The sequence below is a fragment of the Hemiscyllium ocellatum genome, chromosome 17 (genome assembly GCF_020745735.1).
Source record: "Hemiscyllium ocellatum isolate sHemOce1 chromosome 17, sHemOce1.pat.X.cur, whole genome shotgun sequence".
NCBI classification, from domain to species: Eukaryota; Metazoa; Chordata; class Chondrichthyes; order Orectolobiformes; family Hemiscylliidae; genus Hemiscyllium; species Hemiscyllium ocellatum.
In genome coordinates this window covers 71,257,285-71,276,815 of record NC_083417.1, presented here as the reverse complement: position 1 = coordinate 71,276,815, position 19,531 = coordinate 71,257,285, and the positions used below count along the sequence as shown (strand labels likewise).

Here is a 19,531-nt window from a genome sequence, read left to right as displayed (position 1 = left end):
AGTAAGTCCAAATGTGTCATGGTCTTGAACTGTTGCAGACTAGGGGAATGAGAGTGGAGTATGACAAGAATACTGTTAGGAAGGCTGGTCCAGATTTTCACCCACTGATAGTGAAAGCGTGTCAATTTATTTTCAAGTCAGGATGGTTTATGGAAACCAGTAGATTGTTTTCCTCCGACTCCCGTTGTCTTTAGTTTTACTCAGTCTCTCTGATGCCTCACTTGGTAAAGTGCAGCCTTGATATTCAAGGCAGCTACTATTACCTCATCTCTGGAATTCAGTTCTTTTGTCAACCATTAGATCAGAGCTGTGATGAGGTCTGAAGCAGAGTAGCATTTGCAAAACCCAAATTGGGCACCAGTGAGTGGGTTATTGCTGAGCAAGTGTGGCTTGATAGTACTGTCGATGACACCTTCCATCACTTTGCGGGTGACTGTGAGTAGACCGATGAGGCAATAATTGACTGGGTTTCACTTTGTCCTTTTTTTTTGAACATAATATACCTGGGCAATTTTCTACATTGTCAGGAGGATGCCAGCACTGGAACAGCTTGACTAGAGGCACAGCTAGTTTTACAGCAGATATCTTCAGTATTATTGCCGGAATATTATCAGAGCCTCAGCCTTTGCTGTACCTTTGGTAGTTTCTACCTATCATGAAGAAAGTTGACAAAGGCAGGGCAGTAGGCCTAGTCCATATGGATTTCAGTCAGGCCTTTGATAAGGTTCCACATGGGAGGTTGCTCTGGAAGGTTAGATCACATGGAATCCAGGACAAGCTGGCAAATTGGATACACAATTGGCTTGACAGTAGAAAGCAGAATGGAAAGATGCTTGTCGGACTGGAGGTCTGTGGCTAATGAAGTGCCTCAGGGGTCAGTGTTAGGCTCATTAATATTTGTTATCCATATCAGTGATTTGGATCAGAATGTACAATGCATAATTAGTAAGTTTGCTTATGATACTAAAATATACTTAGTGTTGTGACAGTGAGGAAGATTATCAGAAATTGCAGCAGGACCTTGATTAGCTGAGGAAATGGGCCGAGAAATTGCAAACAGAGTTTAGTATAGATACGTTAGAGGTCTTCCACTTTGGAAAGTCAAATCAAGGTAGGAGTTTCAAGGTGACTGGTAGGGTCTTAAGTAGTTGTGGAACAGAGGAGTCTTGGAGTTCAGGTACACTGTTCTCTGAAAGTGAAGTCACAGGTAGACAGGTCAGTGAAGAAGGCTTTTGACACACAGGCCTCCATCAGTGAGAGCACTGCGTTTGAAGTTGGGAAGTTATGTTTGCAGTTGTACAGGATATTGGTGAGGACACACTTGGACTATTGTGTTCAGTCCTGGTCACCTTGCTATTGGAAGGATGTTATTCAACTGTAAGGAGTGCAGAAAAATTTTACAAGGATGTTGCCAGGAGTCAATGATCTGAGTTTTTGGGAAAGGTTGGACAAGCTAGGATCTTTTTCTTTTGCGCAAAGGAGACTGAGGGGGAATCTTATAGAAGTGCATAAGATCATGAGAGATGTGGATAGGATGAATGCCCTCAGTCTTTTTCCCAGAGTTAGGGAATCGAGGATGAGAGGGCATCAGCTTAAGGTTAGAGGGGAAAGAATAAAAGGGAACCTGAGGGTCAACCTTTTTACGCAGAGGGTGGAATGCATTTGGAAAGAGCTGCCAGCGGACATGGTTGAGATGGGTACATTAACAACATTTAAAAGGCATTTGGACAAATACATGAGTAGGAAAGGATTGTAAGGATATAGGCCAAGTGCAGGGAAATAGGGTTAGCATGGATGAACATTTGAGCATGGATGAACACTTGGGCCTGGATCTATGCTGTCAGACTCTCTGACTCTGAATGGAGTAGTTGATTAAGGATGCCATATGTGATACTGAGGATCTCAAGAGGAGGCCAAGAAGGCGCAACCACGTAGAATGTCTTGAAGACAGTTGCAAGTGTTGTCAAGTCATTAGTTTTCACTCATTTGGAGCTGAAATAATTTAGACCAGTACTATGTCCACAAACCATCATACCTGGATTTACAAAGCCCCTTTCATGACTTCAGGACATTCCAAATGTTTTACTTTATAAAGTTAATGGGGGGATTTTGAAGTTTTGTCATTGTTACAATATAGCAAACTTTGCAGTCAATTTACACAGAGCAAGGTCTCAAAAATACCATCCTGACAATATGGTTTGATGTAGGTTGAGGGTTACATTCTGAGGAGGACATAGGGAAAATTCATTCTCATCTTAAAGTTGACATCCCCAGCCAATGTTCTGTCTCAGCTGTACATGGCCACACAGCAGTCAGGATTACACTGTTACATTGAAAGAAACAGGCTGATCACAATACCGAGCTCAAGTGGGGATGGGCTGAGCATCAAATTCCAATGTCACAATCATGCATGGTGGGATAGGGAACGGGAAAAGTGCAGCAAGGAACAGTGTGAATGAGACAGAACCTGTATCTAAAGGATTAGTGAGCTCTACAGATGGAAGTGTGCTTGAAAATTAGCAGCATGTCTCAAAAAGACAAAAAAAACAGACAGGGACTCAAAACACTTGGAGAAAAGCTGCTCTGCTGTGAGGGTAAGGCAAGAGCTGACGTCAGTGAAAGAGATAGATCTGTGGACCATCTAGGTAAGAATCCTAGATTAGGACACGAATCAGAATTACTCCTTATTCGGCAACATTCAATGTCCCAGAATACAATTCAGAACCCAATTACATGGAAAGGATGACAGCAACACGAATCCAATTGGACAGATCTATCTTGGACACCTACACACACAAAGCACCTGCAATGAAGTTGATCAATAGATTTAGTGTCAAAGAATGCCTTCTGATGGGTAGAATATTATGCAGATTTGGATGCTGAATATGTAAAGAACGGCCAATAAGCATCCAGTCTTATTATTTGCTGAGTCACATTTGTAAACTTGGAAACCATAATTAACTGCAGCTATAACAATAATCCATGGAAGGTTGACCAGACTATGTGAATTTAATTTTATTATTTAACAAGATGAATAGATCTTGAATGCTGTTTATATGATAAACCAATACTTGCAAGTTGCGTGATTCCTTCCATCTCCCTTCACATGTATACTGAGCATAGCTTGAGTCAAGAAAAGGGACCTAAAAACCCACACGTGGAATGTGTGGTAGGAAAAAATAAGGAACAGGAAATTGGAGGAGAATGGGATGGCTGAAGACAGAGAGAATAGAAAAATGTGAGGAGGGGAAAGATTAAATATGTGAAAAGGAGGAGAACACAACCGTGAGCAGTGACTTAGAACTGAACAACTGACAGTAGATGTAGCAAGAGTTGCGATAGGAGAGCTACATTGGTGGGACATGTGAGAAAAAGGAAAATTTAATTTGTGATAAGACAGACAGGGGGACATACAAGATGAGAGGAAAATGAGACATATAAAAAGAGAGGTTGATCGCACTGTATGAAACTGTATGTTTAAAGTGACCTGAAGAGAAATAGGATGGGACAAGTGGTTTGAGAACAATGTTTCCTTTAAAGTGCGAATGTGCACAGCAATCTGGAACAAACAGTGCGTGGAATAGTTTGGCTTTTGGAACTTTGAAATTTGAATGATTTGTGAAATGTAGGATGTTAATAGATTAAATGATTGGGCTCAGAGGAGTGTGTAGTCTACTCAGAACGAGGAAAATTCGGAACATTGCCTTTGACAATACAGCACACCCATCCCTGAAACATTATCCTAGATTTTCAATATATTCAACTCGTATCTTCAACACACAGTCTGCTACACCAGCAGAATGGGCCACATGATCCCTGATTTTGAACAAGCTACATGTCACCTGCCTAAGCATCACACTTTGAGAACAGACATGAAAAAAGACCTTCTGGCTCACTGTCCACATTACCTTGTTTGTTTAAGATTCACATGAGAACTGTATTCAATGGCAACCAACAAGAATATTAGATACAGCCATTTTCACTCAGCCCAGACTGATGTTCTTGCTCCAGACATACCTTAATAACTGGGACCACAACCTCAGGCTCTGGTTCAGGCTCCTTCCTATCCTCAAACAACAATTTTCCTTCATCTGGGTTGGGTAAAAGTGTGAAGTTTTTTTGTACTTCTTGTCCTGAAGTGGGCCTTGGTTCCAAAGGAAATTGTACCACTGCAAACAGGGCGGGAAGTGGAATAGGGGGGCCACTTGGACTCAGACCCAGACCATTTAAAACCTACAAAAGAGAAAGCAATATCAGTGAACTTTGAAACAAAAGAGATGAAGAAATAGTATAAATTTAGATAAACAAGAATGATCTAGTAGCCATTACAGTGACATAGCTGCAGGATAATATAGTTTGGAACCTGAGTTTTGAAGAGTATGTGACATTTAGAAAGGAAAACAAGGTAGGAAAGTTGATTGCAGGTTATTTTAGCAAAAGAGAGATGTAATCACCTAAATTCAGGGAAAGAAAGGATAAAGAAATGTTTTAGGTAGGAATACGGTCAAGAGAAAGTCATTTGTGGGATTGGTATATGAGCCACCTAAGGGAAACTACATAGTAGGACAGGTGTAAAAGTAGTAGTAATGGGAGCTTACCTGTGAAAAAGGTGTGATGATTATCGGGGGAAGTTTAATCATATAGACTGGAAAAGTCAGATGGCAAAGCTAGCTTAGATTAGGAATTCTGAGAATTATTTTCTGGATAGTTTCTTACAACAGTCTGTTTTGGCACTAATCAGAGAGCAGGTTATAATAGACCTGGTATTGACTATTGCAATGATTCTAAATAATTACCTCAGAGTGAAGACCCTTAGCTAGTCTTGTTCAACCTGCCTCAGTGCATCACCTCACATTTATCTGGATGGAATTCTATTTGCCACCAATCAGCCCACCTGACCAGCTCATCTATATCCTTTTATAGCCTATGGCTATTCTTCTCACTATTTACCACTCCCCCAATTTTCATATTGTCCAAGAATTTACTAATCAATTCTCCTACACTCAAGTCCAAATCATTTGTATAAATCACAAGCAGCAAGGCTCCCAATACTGATCCCTATTGGACCTCAGTGGGTACGCACTTATAGTTGGCAAACATCCCTAAACTATCATCCACTGCTTCCTGCCACTCAGGAATCCAATTTGCCAAATTTTCCTGGAGCCCATGGGCTCTTACCTTTACTATTAGTCTCCCATGCAGAACCTTTGAAAAAGCCTTACTGAAGTTTAAGTCAACTACATTAAAGGCATTTGGCCCGCATCTACAACTTTGATCACTCTTCAAAAAATTCAATCAAGTCCCCTTCACAAAACCACACAGACAGTTCCTGATTAATCCCTTCCTCTCTAAACACAGATTAATTCTGTCCCTCAGATTGTTTTCAATTGTTAGCACACCACAAACGTTAGACAGACTGGCCTGTCTTTCCTGGTTTAACATTTGCTCCCTTTTTGAATAAAGAAAGACACTGCTATTATTAAAGGTATAATAACAAGGCACTCAGATAATTTCAAGGTAATCATACAAACATATCAATATGCAAATCAGAAACAAGGCAGGCTATTCGGTCCCTCAACCCTTCTATGTCACTGAATCAGATCACGGCTGATCTGACTGTAAACTCAAATCTACATTCCTAAACCCTATATTCCTAAGTTCTAATATAATAACTGTGTTTGTGACATTTAATCTATTTCATGTAACCTAATAACTATAACAAAATGTGACTAATCAATGTACTGGAAGGAGCAAATTACTGAGCTGATGAAAAGTAATCCAGACTTGAAACATTAGCTTGCTCTCTCGCCATGGATGCTGTCTGACCTGCTGTGATTTCCAGCATTTGTTGTATTCTATGTACTGGAAAATTATTATAGCATTAGAAACTGTATGTATCTTAATTAATTTTCTGTTATTTTCTAATTTAGAAAGTATCCTTTTACATACATGGCTGCTGGTGTTTCAGGGACAGACTTTTGCAGGTAGAGATAGGGTTTACACAGGGGATGAGCCAAGGGGACATTGAAAAATTAAGCAAATCAAGGGTCAAAGCAGATTTGAAGACGTCACGGAATGTTAGATATGGTATTATGCTACTCGCAAACAATGCTTGTGTCTTTACCACATCAACTGTCGGAATTTTCCCGCTTTCCAGAATAATTTTCCCATAGCAATCCTCTGGGTCAGTCACGTGCAGCTTGATGTGTGGCACTCCAAAAACTTCTTCTTTTTCTGCACTTTCCTTGCTGTCTCCTTCAACTGTGTTATCGGATAGTGGAGAACCACCACTTTTCCCCTCTCTCAGCTTTTCCAAACGTTCTTTCTCAGCCTTTTCTCGCTCCAAGCGGTCTTTCTCAGCTCGTTCCTTCTCAGCTCGTTCAGCTCTCTCTTTCTCGACTTTGTCATGTCGATCCTTTTTACCCCTTTTCCCTGAAGGTGCAGGCCGCTCCATCATATGCTCTTCTCCAAAGCTTTGGACATCCTCTGATGTCGGGAAGACAACGGCTCCTTGGGTTCGATCCCAGAATTCCAAAGTTTGAGAGATTTTCTTCTGGTTGCGTTCATACCTTTGAAATCTCTGGAAAAGCAATTTTTCTGGGCTTTTGTATAATGCATCGTCTTGGGTTGAGTCAGTCCTGTCCAATGTTGCGTGGTTGCTTCTGGCATCTTTGATCTTTCTCTTTCTAGTTCCTTCCTCTACATCACCACGATCTGCTGAATCATGAGGGTCGGTAGTAATGACCTTTCCTTCAGGAACATCATTCCTCATTGTTGAAATATTTGTGCTCTGTAGAAAAATACATAACAAAACCACCATTATATATGTTCTTTTATTCCCAAAGGCTTTGAAATGATCCTTTCATACAATTTGACTGCACCTCCTGCACTGCAAACATATTATAAAGGGATATTAAACTTGTTAGACTTGTATCCCTGTCTTAAACCAGCAATTCCACCCAAAAAAATACATTCACTAGGGAGTGCAGAGCCTACAATCACCAGACGGGTGGCATAGATCCTCTTTAGGAAAGTCACAAGAGTGCACAAGAGAAAGTTGGATGACTATGAAGAATTTATTGATTTTCTTGCTTGACAGCAGAAACAGAGAATATTGTCTTATTACTACAACTGCAAATGTGTTGCTGGTCAAAGCACAGCAGGTTAGGCAGCATCTCAGGAATAGAGAATTCGACGTTTCGAGCATAAGCCCTTCATCAGGAATAAGAGAGAGAGCCAAGCAGGCTGAGATAAAAGGTAGGGAGGAGGGACTAGGGGGGGGGGCGATGGAGGTGGGATAGGTGGAAGGAGGTGGGTCACCCCCTTGACCTCTGAATCCACAACAGAGTAACTGAATGGGACTGATGGTAAGTGAACATAATGAGGTTAGCCAGGTGGACCTCACAGAATATGTGTTCCCTAATTGGGACTGTTACCCTGGGAGAAAGTGAGGACTGCAGATACTGGAGATCAGAGTTGAAAAGTGTGGTGCTAGAAAAGCACAGCAGGTCAGGTAGCATCCTTGGAGAAGGAGAATCAACATTTTGGGCATAAGCCCTTCACCCTGGTCCAATCAGAGAGGTTTGGCTGACTGATATAAACAGGAGACTCAGAGTCTCCTCAGTTTAGGGGATTGACTCTGTGTTGGCTGGTGCAACAGTCAGTGTGTTACTGTGACTGTTGGATTCTGTTTTCCCTTTTTTTTGGAGGAAAAAACCTGATTCCAGAACTGGCTGAATTATTTAGCCAGTTTAGCTGGTATTCCTTTAGTGAGGACTGATTTCTAAACTTCTGATGCACACAATGTGTTTTAGGTGTAACTCAGTTCTCATTAGGGGAGTGTTATTTCACTGGCTGGTTACAGCCTGTGTGTTACTCTTTTCTCTTTTTACTTTTTGAGAAAAGGATAATGTTAATTTTGTGGTAGGGCTTAGCCCTTGGACTCTAGTTTTCTTTGTTTTTTTGTATGTGTCTTCACTTTTTATTGGTGGTTGGACTGAGCCTTTGTGGAAGACATCCATTCTACCAGAGGAGCTGTTCCTGTGGGGAGGCCTAGCCCTGGGACTGGGCCTCTGAAGATTGAACACCTGTGTGTGTGCTGGGAGGTGAGCAGTTGCTGTATCCTGGAGTTTGGGAGAACACCTTTCCCTCAAGAGTGGACCAAACTGCTGTGAGTTAACTGCACCTGTACAATGTACTGTTCCTGTGAGTGGGCCTGGTTTTCCAAGGCTGGACTAGGACTCTGGAGACTAAACAACTGTGGGGTGTGCATTTCCTGCCTTCAGGAGTGGACTCTGCCCTTGGTTGTGGACTCTGTTTTTGTAACGGACTCTGCAGTTTGGAGCGGACTCTATTTCCGACCACGCACATCGTATACTGGAGTGACTCTTCTTGGCAATGGATTCTATATCTTGAAGACTCTATGTGTAGATTTGGACTGTGTACCAGAAAGGACTCTGTTTTTCTTTTATTGTGGTGTTTCCTGGATCTATCACCTGCACTGTCTTGTGTGTCCCTGGGTCTGGCAGGTCTTGTCGTGAGCTGGGAGGCTCATGTGTCGCCCTGAAAGCTGTCACCCCGAGAGCTGGAAGGTGAAAGGTTCATCCTGTGAACCTGAAAGTTGGTAGGCTGTCCTGAAGGCCAGAGGGTGGGTAGGCCACCTTGATGCCAGTCATCCCGAGAGCCAGATGGTGAGTAGGCTGTTCTGAGTGCTGTCGTCCCGATAAGGGGTAATCAGGACGGGCTGTCCTAGAGGTGGTCGAAAGGTGTCAGAGCAGCCGAGAGCCAGAAGGCGCGTAGAGGTGGGCTGAGTTCCGGATGGCTTGTGGGCTACCCTACACGCTGTCGTCCCAGGGAAGGGGACGGGCTGCCCTAGAGGTGGTCGAAAGGTGTGCTAGGATAGCCCACTGGTCGGAGGTGCAACAGGGTGGGTGAGAGCCCAATGGTACGTAGGGGCAAACCGAGAGCCAGAAGGCGGGTAGCTGTCCTCAGCGCTGTCACCCCGGGCAGGTACTGGGGCGGGCTGCCCCAAAGGTGGTCAAAAGGTGCTGAGGGTGGTTAGTGAAGCTGGAAGGTGGGTAGGCCGTCCTCAGCGCTGTCACCCCGGGCGGGTACCGGGGCGGGCTGTCCTAGAGGTGGTCAAAAGGTGTGTGAGGGCGGACCGACAACTGGAAGGGGCATAGGATGGACCGAGAACCGGAAGGTGGGTAGGGGCGGGCTTCCTTAGAGTGGTCGGAAGGTGGGAGGGATGGGGGTTTGCTGGGTCTGTATTGTCTGCACTTCTGTATGTAACCGTATTGTTTAATGTACAAATGTCATTGTCACTGTCTTATGTGGAACTGGGATTTGAGATTTGCCCTCATCTCCCCGTGAAATGGTCAAACGGTAGGGTTTGGGGCCTAGCTTTGTTGCTCCTCTCCCTTGTAAAATTGCTGTCTCTTGTACAGCTGTAAATGTTTATTGTAAACTGTTTTGTAATTTGGTTAATAAAATTTAAAAAAAATATAAACAGGGAAAAAAAATAAACAGGAGACTCAGAGTCTCCTCAGTTTAGGAGATTGACTCTGTGTTGGCTGGTGCAACAGTCAGTGTGCAACTGTGACTGTTGGATTCTGTTTTCCCTTTTTTTTTGGAGGAAAAAACCTGATTCCAGAACTGGCTGAATTATTTAGCCAGTTTAGCTGGTATTCCTTTAGTGAGGACTGATTTCTAAACTTCTGACGCACACAATGTGTTTTAGGTGTAACTCAGTTCTCATTAGGGGAGTGTTATTTCACTGGCTGGTTACAGCCTGTGTGTTACTCTTTTCTCTTTTTTTACTTTTTGAGAAAAGGATAATGTTAATTTTGTGGTAGGTCTTAGCCCTTGGACTCTAGTTTTCTTTGTTTTTTTTTGTGTGTCGTCGCTTTTTATTGGTGTTTGGACTGAGCCCTTGTGGAAGACATACATTTTTACCAGAGGAGCTGTTCCTGTGGGGAGGCCTAGCCTTGGGACTGGGCCTCTGAAGATTGAACACCTGTGTGTGTGCTGGGAGGTGAGCAGTTGCTTTCCTGGAGTTTGGGAGAGGACCAAACCCCTGTGAGTTAACTGCACCTGTACAATGTACTGTTCCTGTGAGTGGGCCTGGTTTTCCAAGGCTGGGCCAGGATTCCATGGAGACTGAACACCTGTGTGCTGTGGGGTGTGCATTTGCTGCCTTCAGGAGTGGACTCTGCCCTTGGTTGCGGACTCTGTTTTTAGCAACGGACTCTGCAGTTTGGAGTAGACTCTATTTCTGACAATGCACATTGTATACTGGAGTGCACTCTTCCTGGAAATGGATTCTATATGTTGAAGACTGTATAGATTTGGACTGTGTACCAGAAAGGGCTGATTTTTGGTAATTAACTGTAGCGTGTTGTTTATTGGGTCTATCACCTGCACTGTCTTGTGTGTCCCTGGGTCTGGCAGGCCTTACTGTGAGCAGGGAGGCTCATGGGTCATCCTGAAAGCTGTCACCCCGAGAGCTGGAAGGTGGGTAGGTGTGAACCTGAAGGTTGGTAGGCTGTCCCGAAAGCCGGAGGGTGGATAGGCCACCCTGATGCCAGTCGCCCTGAGAGCCAGATGGTGAGTAGGCTGTTCTGAGTGCTGTCATCCTGAGAAGTGGTGATTGGGACAGGCTTTCCTAGAGGTGGTCGAAAGGTGTGTCAGAGCAGCTGAGAGCCAGAAGGCGCGTGGGGACAGGCTGAGATCCGGAAGGCTTGTGGGCTACCCTGCATGCTGTTGTCCCAGGGAAGGGGATGGGCTGTCCTAGAGGTGTCGAAAGGTGTGTCAGGGCAGACCGAGAACTGGAAGAGGCATGGGGTGGACCGAGAGCCAGAAGGTACGTAGGGTGGGCTGCCTCCGTGGTCGGGAATTTGGGAGGGACGGGGGCTTGCTGGGTCTGTATTGTCTGTACTTTTTTACAGAACAGGATTGTCTTATGTATAAATGCCATTGTTGCTGTCTTTTCATATTTGAAACTGGGATTTGTGGTTTGTCCTCAATTCCCTGTAAACTGGTTGAACAGTAGGGTTTGGGGCCTAGCTTTGCTGTTGTAAAATTGCTGTTGTATACAGCTGTAAATGTTAACTGTTTCTCTGTAACCTCTTTTGTAATTATTTAATAAAATATATAAACAGGAACAAAAGGAAAATAAACAGGAGATTCAGAGTCTCCTCAGTTGAGGGGACTGACTCTGTGCTGGCTGGTGCTACAGTCAATGTGTTACTGTTGGTTTCTGCTTCTCTTTCGGTGGAGGAAAAGCTGATTTCTGAACTGGCTGAGCTATTTAGCCAGTTTGTTAACTGGCATTCCTTAGGATTGACTTCTAAACTCCTGATGCACATAATGTGTTTCAGGTGTACTTTGGTTCTCATTAGGGGGTGGTTGTTTCACTGGCTGGTGACAGCCTGTGTGTTACTCTTTGTCCTTTTTTCAAAAGTAAAATGAAAAATGTTAATTTTGTGGTAGGGCTTAGCCCTTGGACTCTAGTTTCCTTTGTTACTTGTATGTATCCTCACTGTTTTTGGTGTTTGGACTGAGCCCTTGTGGAAGACATACATTTGACCAGAGGAGCTGTTCCTGTGGGGAGGCCTAGCCCTGGGACTGGGCCTCTGAAGATTGAACATCTGTGTGTGTGCTGGAAGGAGAGCACTTGCTGTATCCTGGAGTTTGGGAGAGGACCTTGCCTTCAGGAGTGGACCAAACCCCAAAGTGGACTCTGCCCTTGGTTGGGGACCCTGTTTTTTAAGTGGTGGACTCCATTTTGGACAACGTACCTCATAAACTGGAGTGGACTCCATTCCTGGGAATGGACTCTATATTGTGAAGACTCTATATTTGGACTACGTACCAGAGAGGACTCTGGTTTTTGGTAATTAACTGTAGCGTGTTGTTTATTGGGTCTATCACCTGCACTGTCTTGTGTGTCCCTGGGTCTGGCAGGCCTTACTGTGAGCTGGGAGGCTCATGGGTCATCCTGAAAGCTGTCACCCCGAGAGCCGGAGGGTGGGTAGGCCATCCTGTGAACCTGAAGGTGGGTATGCTGTCCCTAAAGCCAGAGGGTGGGTAGGCTACCTGATGCCAGTCGCCCTGAGAGCCAGATGGTGGGTAGGCCGTACTGAATGCTGCTGTCCTCGAGGCGGTTGAAGGTGTATCAGAGCAGCCGAGAGCCAGAAGGCGCGTAGGGGCAGGATGAGATCCGGAAGGCTGTGGGATACCCTGCATGCTGACGTCGTTGGGGTTGGGGATGGGGACAGGCTGTCCTAGAGGTGGCTGGAAGGTGTGTTTAGGTAGCCCACTGGCTGGATGATGCATTGGGGTGGGTTAGACCAATGGTACGTAGGGGCAGACAGAGAGCCAGAAGGCGGGTAGCTGACCTCAGCGCTGCCACTCCGGGCTGGCCTAGAGGTGGTCGAAAGGTGCTGAGGGTGGTTAGTGAAGCCGGAAGGTGGGTAGGCTGTCCTGACCGCTGTCACCCCGGGCGGGTACCAGGGCGGACTGTCCTAGAGGTGGTCGAAAGGTGTGTCAGGGCGGACAGAGAACTAAAAGGGGCATGGGGTGGACCGAGAGCTGGAAGGTGCGTAGGGTTGGGCTGCCTTTAGAGTGGTTAGAAGGTGGGAGGGACGGGGGCTTGCTGGGTCTGTATTGTATGTACTGTTTTTTTCTGTAACTGCATTGGCTTTTTATGTACAAATGTCATTGTTGCTATCTTGTCATATGTGAAACTGGGATTTGAAGTTTGTCCTTATCTCTCTGTAACCTGGTTGAATGGCAGGGTTTGGGGGCCCTGGCTTTGCTGCTCCTCTCCCTTGTAAAATTGCTGTTGTACACAGATGTAAATGTTAACTGTTTTTTTGTAAGCTGTTTTGTAATTGTTTAATAAAATAAACAGGAGTGTCTGTCATCTTGTTGATAAAGAATCATCATCCTCCTCCTCATCAGGGCGATTCCCTGCCCTCCGGCATATTCACTCCTTCCAACACCAGGGGTTCATTTGCCTGGCCCAGGAGGAGGTCACCGAAGGCTTATTTACCCTCCTCCACGAGGGTGCAGCCTACCGTGTCTTATGGACAGCGTGCGCTGCCACCTGTAGCGTAAGGTGGGACATGTAAGAAAAAAACAGCCCAGCCCACACCAACTCCTCCAAAGTCAACACCACTAGCCCAAGCAGTGGGGGCTATGCTAGAGACTTCCAATGTCTCAGCCTCTGGCAGGGAGGGGGGTGAGCGTCCGGGCAGCCAGAAGGCAGTAAAGAAGACCTAACGTGCCAGGCCTGCCCATGTGGAGACCACCCTGTCACCTTCCCCCACAACAGATCCAAGACCTGCTCCACCCTGGCATGACAATGCCCTTACAGCCATGCCAGTGTTACCCTGGCATGGGAACCCTGACCCCCCAAACCTATATCTGACCCAACCCCCACCCCGTTACAGACACCGCTGGGGCTTCAATGCCTGCTCCTGGTGCTACAACACCTGGCCCGAGGGTCACTGAGCCTAAGCTCCGCCACACCCTGGTATTAACCTGGGGGAAACCATCGCTGCCTTCCCTCCTGCAGCAGCTGTATCTCTGGGCCCTGAAGAGGGAACTGGGCCCCTGCCCTGCCCACCATCACCTGATAAACCAGGGGCAGGGCAGCAAGTGACACAGCTGGCCTCTCCACCCGGGCCACGCCCCCTGCCTTCCCCCAGCTAATAGTATTCTGGGTGGGGTGGGGGACCTCGGGCCCCATGACCACCAAGGTGGACAGAGAGGGGAAGGCCCATAAATTCCCCCCAGCCTCTTTGGGAAAGAGGCGCTGGCCCTTGGAGGGGAGAGACAGCCTGGCATCACTATCCCTCTCCAGGGGATGTGCCCACACTGTCTCTTGCCTGTCCCACCCAAACCCCCAGGGGCTATAGCAGGACTTTCTGCTGCCATAATTCCACCAGCCCGGGGATGACTTTAAAAACAACATGGGCCGCGGTGCGGGCAACAACAGGGAACTCTCCGCTGGGTCATCGAGCGGTGGAGGGGAGGAAGGTGTTATTCTCATTCCTCCCGCAGACTATTTTTCCGGGGGCCTTGGCCCTGGGGAGGACCTTTTCCATAAGGACCTGGGCGTCCCGGTGGCGGGAGAGGAGTGAAGCCTTGAGACTCCGCCTCCCGATGACCCGACCTTGGGGCATTCTGGGAAGGGGTGCACTGAGGAAGGTACTGCCGGTGACCCTGGGGGTGGGGCCACCGGGGGTTTGAGGTCAGTTGGCGGTGTCGGACCAGCCCCCCACTCTCGGTGGGAGAAGGGTCGGTGACAGAGGGCGACTTCCCGGAGGAGGGTACGGGATCGGTAGTGGACGAAGCAGAGTCTGTCTCCAGTGACATTTGTGAGTCCTAGGTGCCTCCCACCGATCTCGCCCTCATCCCCCTTGAGTAACTCCAGTAGTTTGCTGAGGAAACTCTGAGTCGCCAGGATAGACCCCAACTGGCGCTCGACTGCTGGAGCTCCTTTGAAAGAGTTTACTGGTCTGCCCACGCTGCGCGCCAGGCAGCTGGGCTTGATGCTAATGAGTGAAAGTGAGTCAGGAACTTCCTGGGGAGGGTGAGGGACTTCTGTTCCCCTCCCTCGCCCTCTCAGTAAATATATATAGTTTGTCACTGTACTGGTGGTGGTTACACAATGCTTCTGACATGAAGACAACTATAGCCAGCTTAAACATCAACGGCAGCAGGGAGTCACAGCGCAGGTTCCAGACTCTCTCAGTGCTTCGGGACGGGAGGTATGCAGTGTGCTTCCTGCAAGAAACCCACACTACCCTGGGAAACGAAGCCACCTGGCCCCTGGAGTGGCAAGGGGGGGGTCTACATGAGTCACCTCACCCGCAGATCTGGCGGGGTGGCTATCTTATTGGCCCTGTATTTTCAGCCGGAGATCTTGGGGATCAGAGAGCCTGTGCCAGGCCATTTGCTTCACCTGACGGTTCGGCTGGGGGGCGCGGTGCTTCACTTGGTGAACGTCTGTGCTCCCCTGGCCAGGCCGAGGCAAGCGAGCTTCTTCGGAGAAATGTCCGCTCATCTCACCTCCATCCACGAGAGCCAGTACGTCGTCCTTGGGGGAGATTTTAACTGCATCCTCGAGGACTGGGACTATGGCGGTGCCCGCAGCGGTTGGGCGTCAGGTAGGAGGTTGGGAGACTTGGTCAAGTCCTTCGAATTGGTGGACGTCTGGCGGAATCTCCATCCCGACTCCATTGCCTTCACCTTCGTGAGGCCTGGGGTCGGAGCATCCAGAATCAACCGCCTGTATGTTTCATGGGCGTACGCCTCCTATTTTCCGCCCGCCTCCATGCGGCAGGTGTCGTGCACGGACCATCGCCTGGTGTGGGCGGACTCCTTCCGTTCGGCGCCCGACTCGGGTCCACGTACTGGAACTTTAACAACCTGTGGCTGGAGGATGAGCAGTTCCGGGACTCGTTTCATGGTTTCTGGGCCGGCTGGAGAAGGAAGCGGGGAAGCTTCCCCTTCCTGAGGCTATGGTGGGACGTGAGCAAGGCTTACGTCCGCGTCTTCTGTCAGGAGTACGCCAGGGAGGCGACAATGAGGAGGAAATCCAGGATCGAGGAGTTGGAGAAGGAGATGCTCAACCTGGAGTCACGCCTCGGTCGCCTGACACGGACCCGGCCCTGCGCGGGGTGTACGAAAAGAAGGCCGCGTTCCGGGACCTGCAGCTCGTCAGGACTCGGGACGTGTACGTGAGGTCGAGGATCCAGCTCCTCCAGGACCTGGACCGCGGCTCCCCCTTCTCCTCGCTGGAGAAAAGGCGTGGCACCCGTCAGCAGCTCCTTGTGCTGCTGGCCGACGACGGGTCCATCGTCTCGAAGCCGGAGGGTATCAGAGCCCACATCCAAAACTATTATACGGCTCTGTTCTCTCCGGATCCATCCAGCGAGGATGCTCACAGAGTTCTGTGGGAGGACCTGCTGCATCTCGGCCCGGAGTACGGAGGAAGGCTCGACGCTCCCATCACCTTAGAGGAGTTGACCAGTGCACTCGACTGGCTCTTGAGGGGCAAATCTCCGGGACTGGACGGGCTGACTGTGGAGTTCTTCAGGGCGTTCTGGGATGTCCTGGGGAGCAACTACACACAGGTCCTGGGGGAGTGTCTAAATGCCGGAGAGCTGCCCCTTTCTTGGCGCAGGGCGGTCATCGTCCTGCTGCCAAAGAAGGGGGACCTTCGTTCTTTTGAAGTACTGGCGTCTGGTCTCCCTCCTCAGCACGGACTACAAAATCTTCACCAGGGTGTTGTCTTCTCGCCTGGCTTCTGTGCTGGCCCACATGATTCACCCGGACCAGTCCTACACGGTCACGGGTCGGAGGATACATGACAACATCCACCTGGTCCGGGACCTGATCCACTTCTGTCGATGGGCTGGTCTGCCGAGCGCCTTCCTGTCTCTCCACCAGGAGAAGGTGCTCGACAGGGTCGATCACGAGTACCTGCTCGGGACTCTGCGGGCATTCGGGTTTGGGACGCAGTTCGTCACCCCGATCTGATTTTTGTACGCTGCCGCAGAGTGTCTGGTTAAAGTTAAAGGGTCCCTGAGGGCGCCAGTTCGCTTTGGGAGAGGAGTGCGTCAAGGCTGCCCCCTGTCTGGCCAGCTGTATTCCCTGTGCGTGGAGCCTTTCCTGCGCCTCTTGTGGAGGAGTCTGTCAGGGCTCGTTCTGCACAGTGCGGGCACGGGGGTGATCCTTTCGGCCTATGCCGACAAAATGCTCCTCACTTTACACCGACCCGGCTGACCTGGGGAGGATCCGCAAGTGCCAGGCCGTGTACTCGGCAGCGTCTTCTGCCAGGATCAACTGGGCCAAATATTCCAGGCTATTGGTGGGTCCGTGGCGGGTGGACTTCCTACCGGAGGAGTTTCGGGGGTTCAGCTGGAGTACCATCCTTCCCCTCTATCTGGGGGTCTACCTCAGCCTGACCGAGGAATCCTGGCCAGCCAATGGGCAGGAGCTGGAGGCCAAAGTCTCGGCTCGCCTAGACCGCTGGCCAGGACTGCTCCGAGTGCTATCTTACATGAGTCGAGTGCTGGTCATAAACCAGCTGGTGGCCGCCATGTTGTGGTACCGACTGGTTACTTTGGTCTCTCCTCCTGGCTTTGTTGCGGCACGGTGGCACAGTGGTTGGGCGGCACGGCGGCACGGTGGCACAGTGGTTAGGGCGGCACGGTGGCACAGTGGTTAGCACTGCTGTCTCACAGCACCAGAGACCTGGGTTCAATTCCCGCCTCAGGCGACTGACTGTGTGGAGTTTGCACATTCTCCCCGTGTCTGCGTGGGTTTCCTCCGGTTTCCTCCCACAGTCCAAAGATGTGCGGGTCAGGTGAATTGGCCATGCTAAATTGCCCATAGTGTTAGGTAAGGGGTATATGTAGGGGTATGGGTGGGTTGCGCTTCGGCGGGTCGGTGTGGACTTGTTGGGCCGAAGGGCCTGTTTCCACACTGTAAGTAATCTAATCTAATCCAGAGAATGTTGGTCGACTTCTTCTGGGACAAAAAGATGCACCGGGTCGCTGCGCAGGTTCTGAGTCTCCCTATTGAGGGCAGTCAGTCACTGGTGTGTGTCCGCACCCAGGTCGTGACATTCCGCCTTTAAACCTTGCAGCGATACCTTTATATCAAGCCTCCTCCGAAGTGATCCGTCTGGCGCCATATTTTTTCCGCCAGGTGCGTAACCTCAACTACGACACACAGCTCCTGTTCGTCGACCGTGACGGTTTGGAGGTCGCCCTCAAGATGCTGTCTGTCTTTTAGCAGGACCTTATCACTGTCTGGAACATGATCGAATCGCGTCGCGCCTACCCTCCAGCAGGATTGGCAGCTGTCGTCAGGGAGCCGTTGCGCAGGAATCCGCACCACTGTACTCGTGGGTTCGAGTGGCTGTCGGAGGGGAGGGCCGTGGCGGCGAGGGTGACCAGGGTTGGGGATGTGCTGGGTGCCGGGGGCCTGGGCTGGACGCTGCCATAGGACATAGAGAGCAGGGTGGCGGTGGTTCACGGACTCCCAGCCCAACTGCTTGTTGTGTGGCGCTGTGGAGTCCGGGGACCATGTGTATATTGGGTGTGGGCGTATGCACTCCCTTGTTGATTTTCTCAAAAACCTCCTCCACCTCTGCTTTTGGTTGCACTTCAGTGCCATGCTCCTGATCTTCGGGCACCTGGTAGAGGAGGGAGGGCAGGTCTGAAGACCTCCTTGTGGGTCTGCTCCAGGGCCTGGCCAAACTGGCCATAAACAGGTCCAGGCAGTGGGCCAAGGAGGGGGTCGTTAGGGCCGACTTCCTGCCCCTCTTCCGCGGTTATGTTAGAGCCCGGGTGTCCTTGGAGAAGGTGCATGTGGCGTCCACCAAAACCCTGGAGTTGTTCAGGGAGAGGTGGGCGGCACAGGGAGTGGAGTGCATTATTTTCCCCCTCCAACTCTATGTTGATTTAATCCCTGCCCTCCCCTTCACTGTTTGATCACACACAATTGCCTTTTGTGAAGGGCACTGCTTGTCACTGGCCACTCAGGTGTTTCCTTTCTGCCTGGTGGTGGAAGCTGAATAAAGATTCGTACACCTTGTGTCTCTCACCCTGCGCACACACACAACATGGGTGCTGGGGAAAAAAAAGATAAAAAAAGCCGGGAAGCTTCTCCTCCCTAAGGCTACGGTGGGATGTGGGCAAGGTTCACATCCGCATTTTCTGTCAGGAGTACGCGAGGGGGTCGACAAAGAGGCAGAAATCCAGGATTGAGGAGTTAGAGAAGGAGATGCTCAACCGGGAGTCATGACTCGGTCGCCTGACACGGACCGGGCCCTGCGTAGGGTGTACAAAGAGAAGAAGGCCGCGCTCCGAGACCTGCAGCTGCCTGCGCGGCCTTCTTCTCTTTGGAAAAATGGCGTGGCACCCGTCAGCAGCTCCTTGTGCTGCTGGCCAACAACAGGTCCCTTGTCTTGGATCCAGAGGGTATCAGGGCCCATGTCCAAAACTATTATATGGCTCTGTTCTCTCTGGATTCATCCAGCGAGGATGCTCGCAGAGGTCTGTGGGAGGACCTGCCGCAGCTCAGCCCAGAGGATATCAGAAGGCTCGACGCTCCCATCACTTTAGTGGAGCTGACTGGGACTTCAGTCCCACGCTCCATATCTTCGGGCACCCAGTATGGAGGAGGGAGGGCAGGTCTGAAGACCTCCTTGTGGGTCTGCTCCTGGGCCTGGCCAAACTGGCCATAAACAGGTTCAGGCAGCGGGCCGTGGAGGGGCTCGTTAGGGCCGACTGCCTGCCCCTCTTCCGCGGTTACGTTAGAGCCCAGGTGTCTCTGGAAAAGGAGCATGCAGTGTCCACCGACACCCTAGAGCTGTTCAGGAAAAGGTGGGCGCTGTAGGGAGTGGAGTGCGTTATTTCTCTCTCCAACTCTATTTTGATTTAATTCCTGCCCTCCCCTTCACTGTTTGATCACACAGCATTGCCCTTTGATGTGAAGGGCACTGCTTGTC

General features: G+C 49.3%; 1 protein-coding gene across 1 annotated transcript in view; it reads right to left on the bottom strand.

The window, feature by feature from the left end:
- Positions 1 to 19,531, bottom strand: part of hydin (HYDIN axonemal central pair apparatus protein) — an 888,678-nt gene that overhangs the window by 210,827 nt on the left and 658,320 nt on the right. The window contains exons 48-51 of the mRNA XM_060837518.1: positions 15,580 to 15,806; positions 14,219 to 14,561; positions 6,125 to 6,790; positions 4,018 to 4,233 (exon numbers count right to left, since the gene is read on the bottom strand). Of these exons, the coding sequence (XP_060693501.1) occupies positions 4,018 to 4,233; positions 6,125 to 6,790; positions 14,219 to 14,561; positions 15,580 to 15,806 (1,452 nt within the window). The remainder of the gene's footprint in view (positions 1 to 4,017; positions 4,234 to 6,124; positions 6,791 to 14,218; positions 14,562 to 15,579; positions 15,807 to 19,531) is intronic.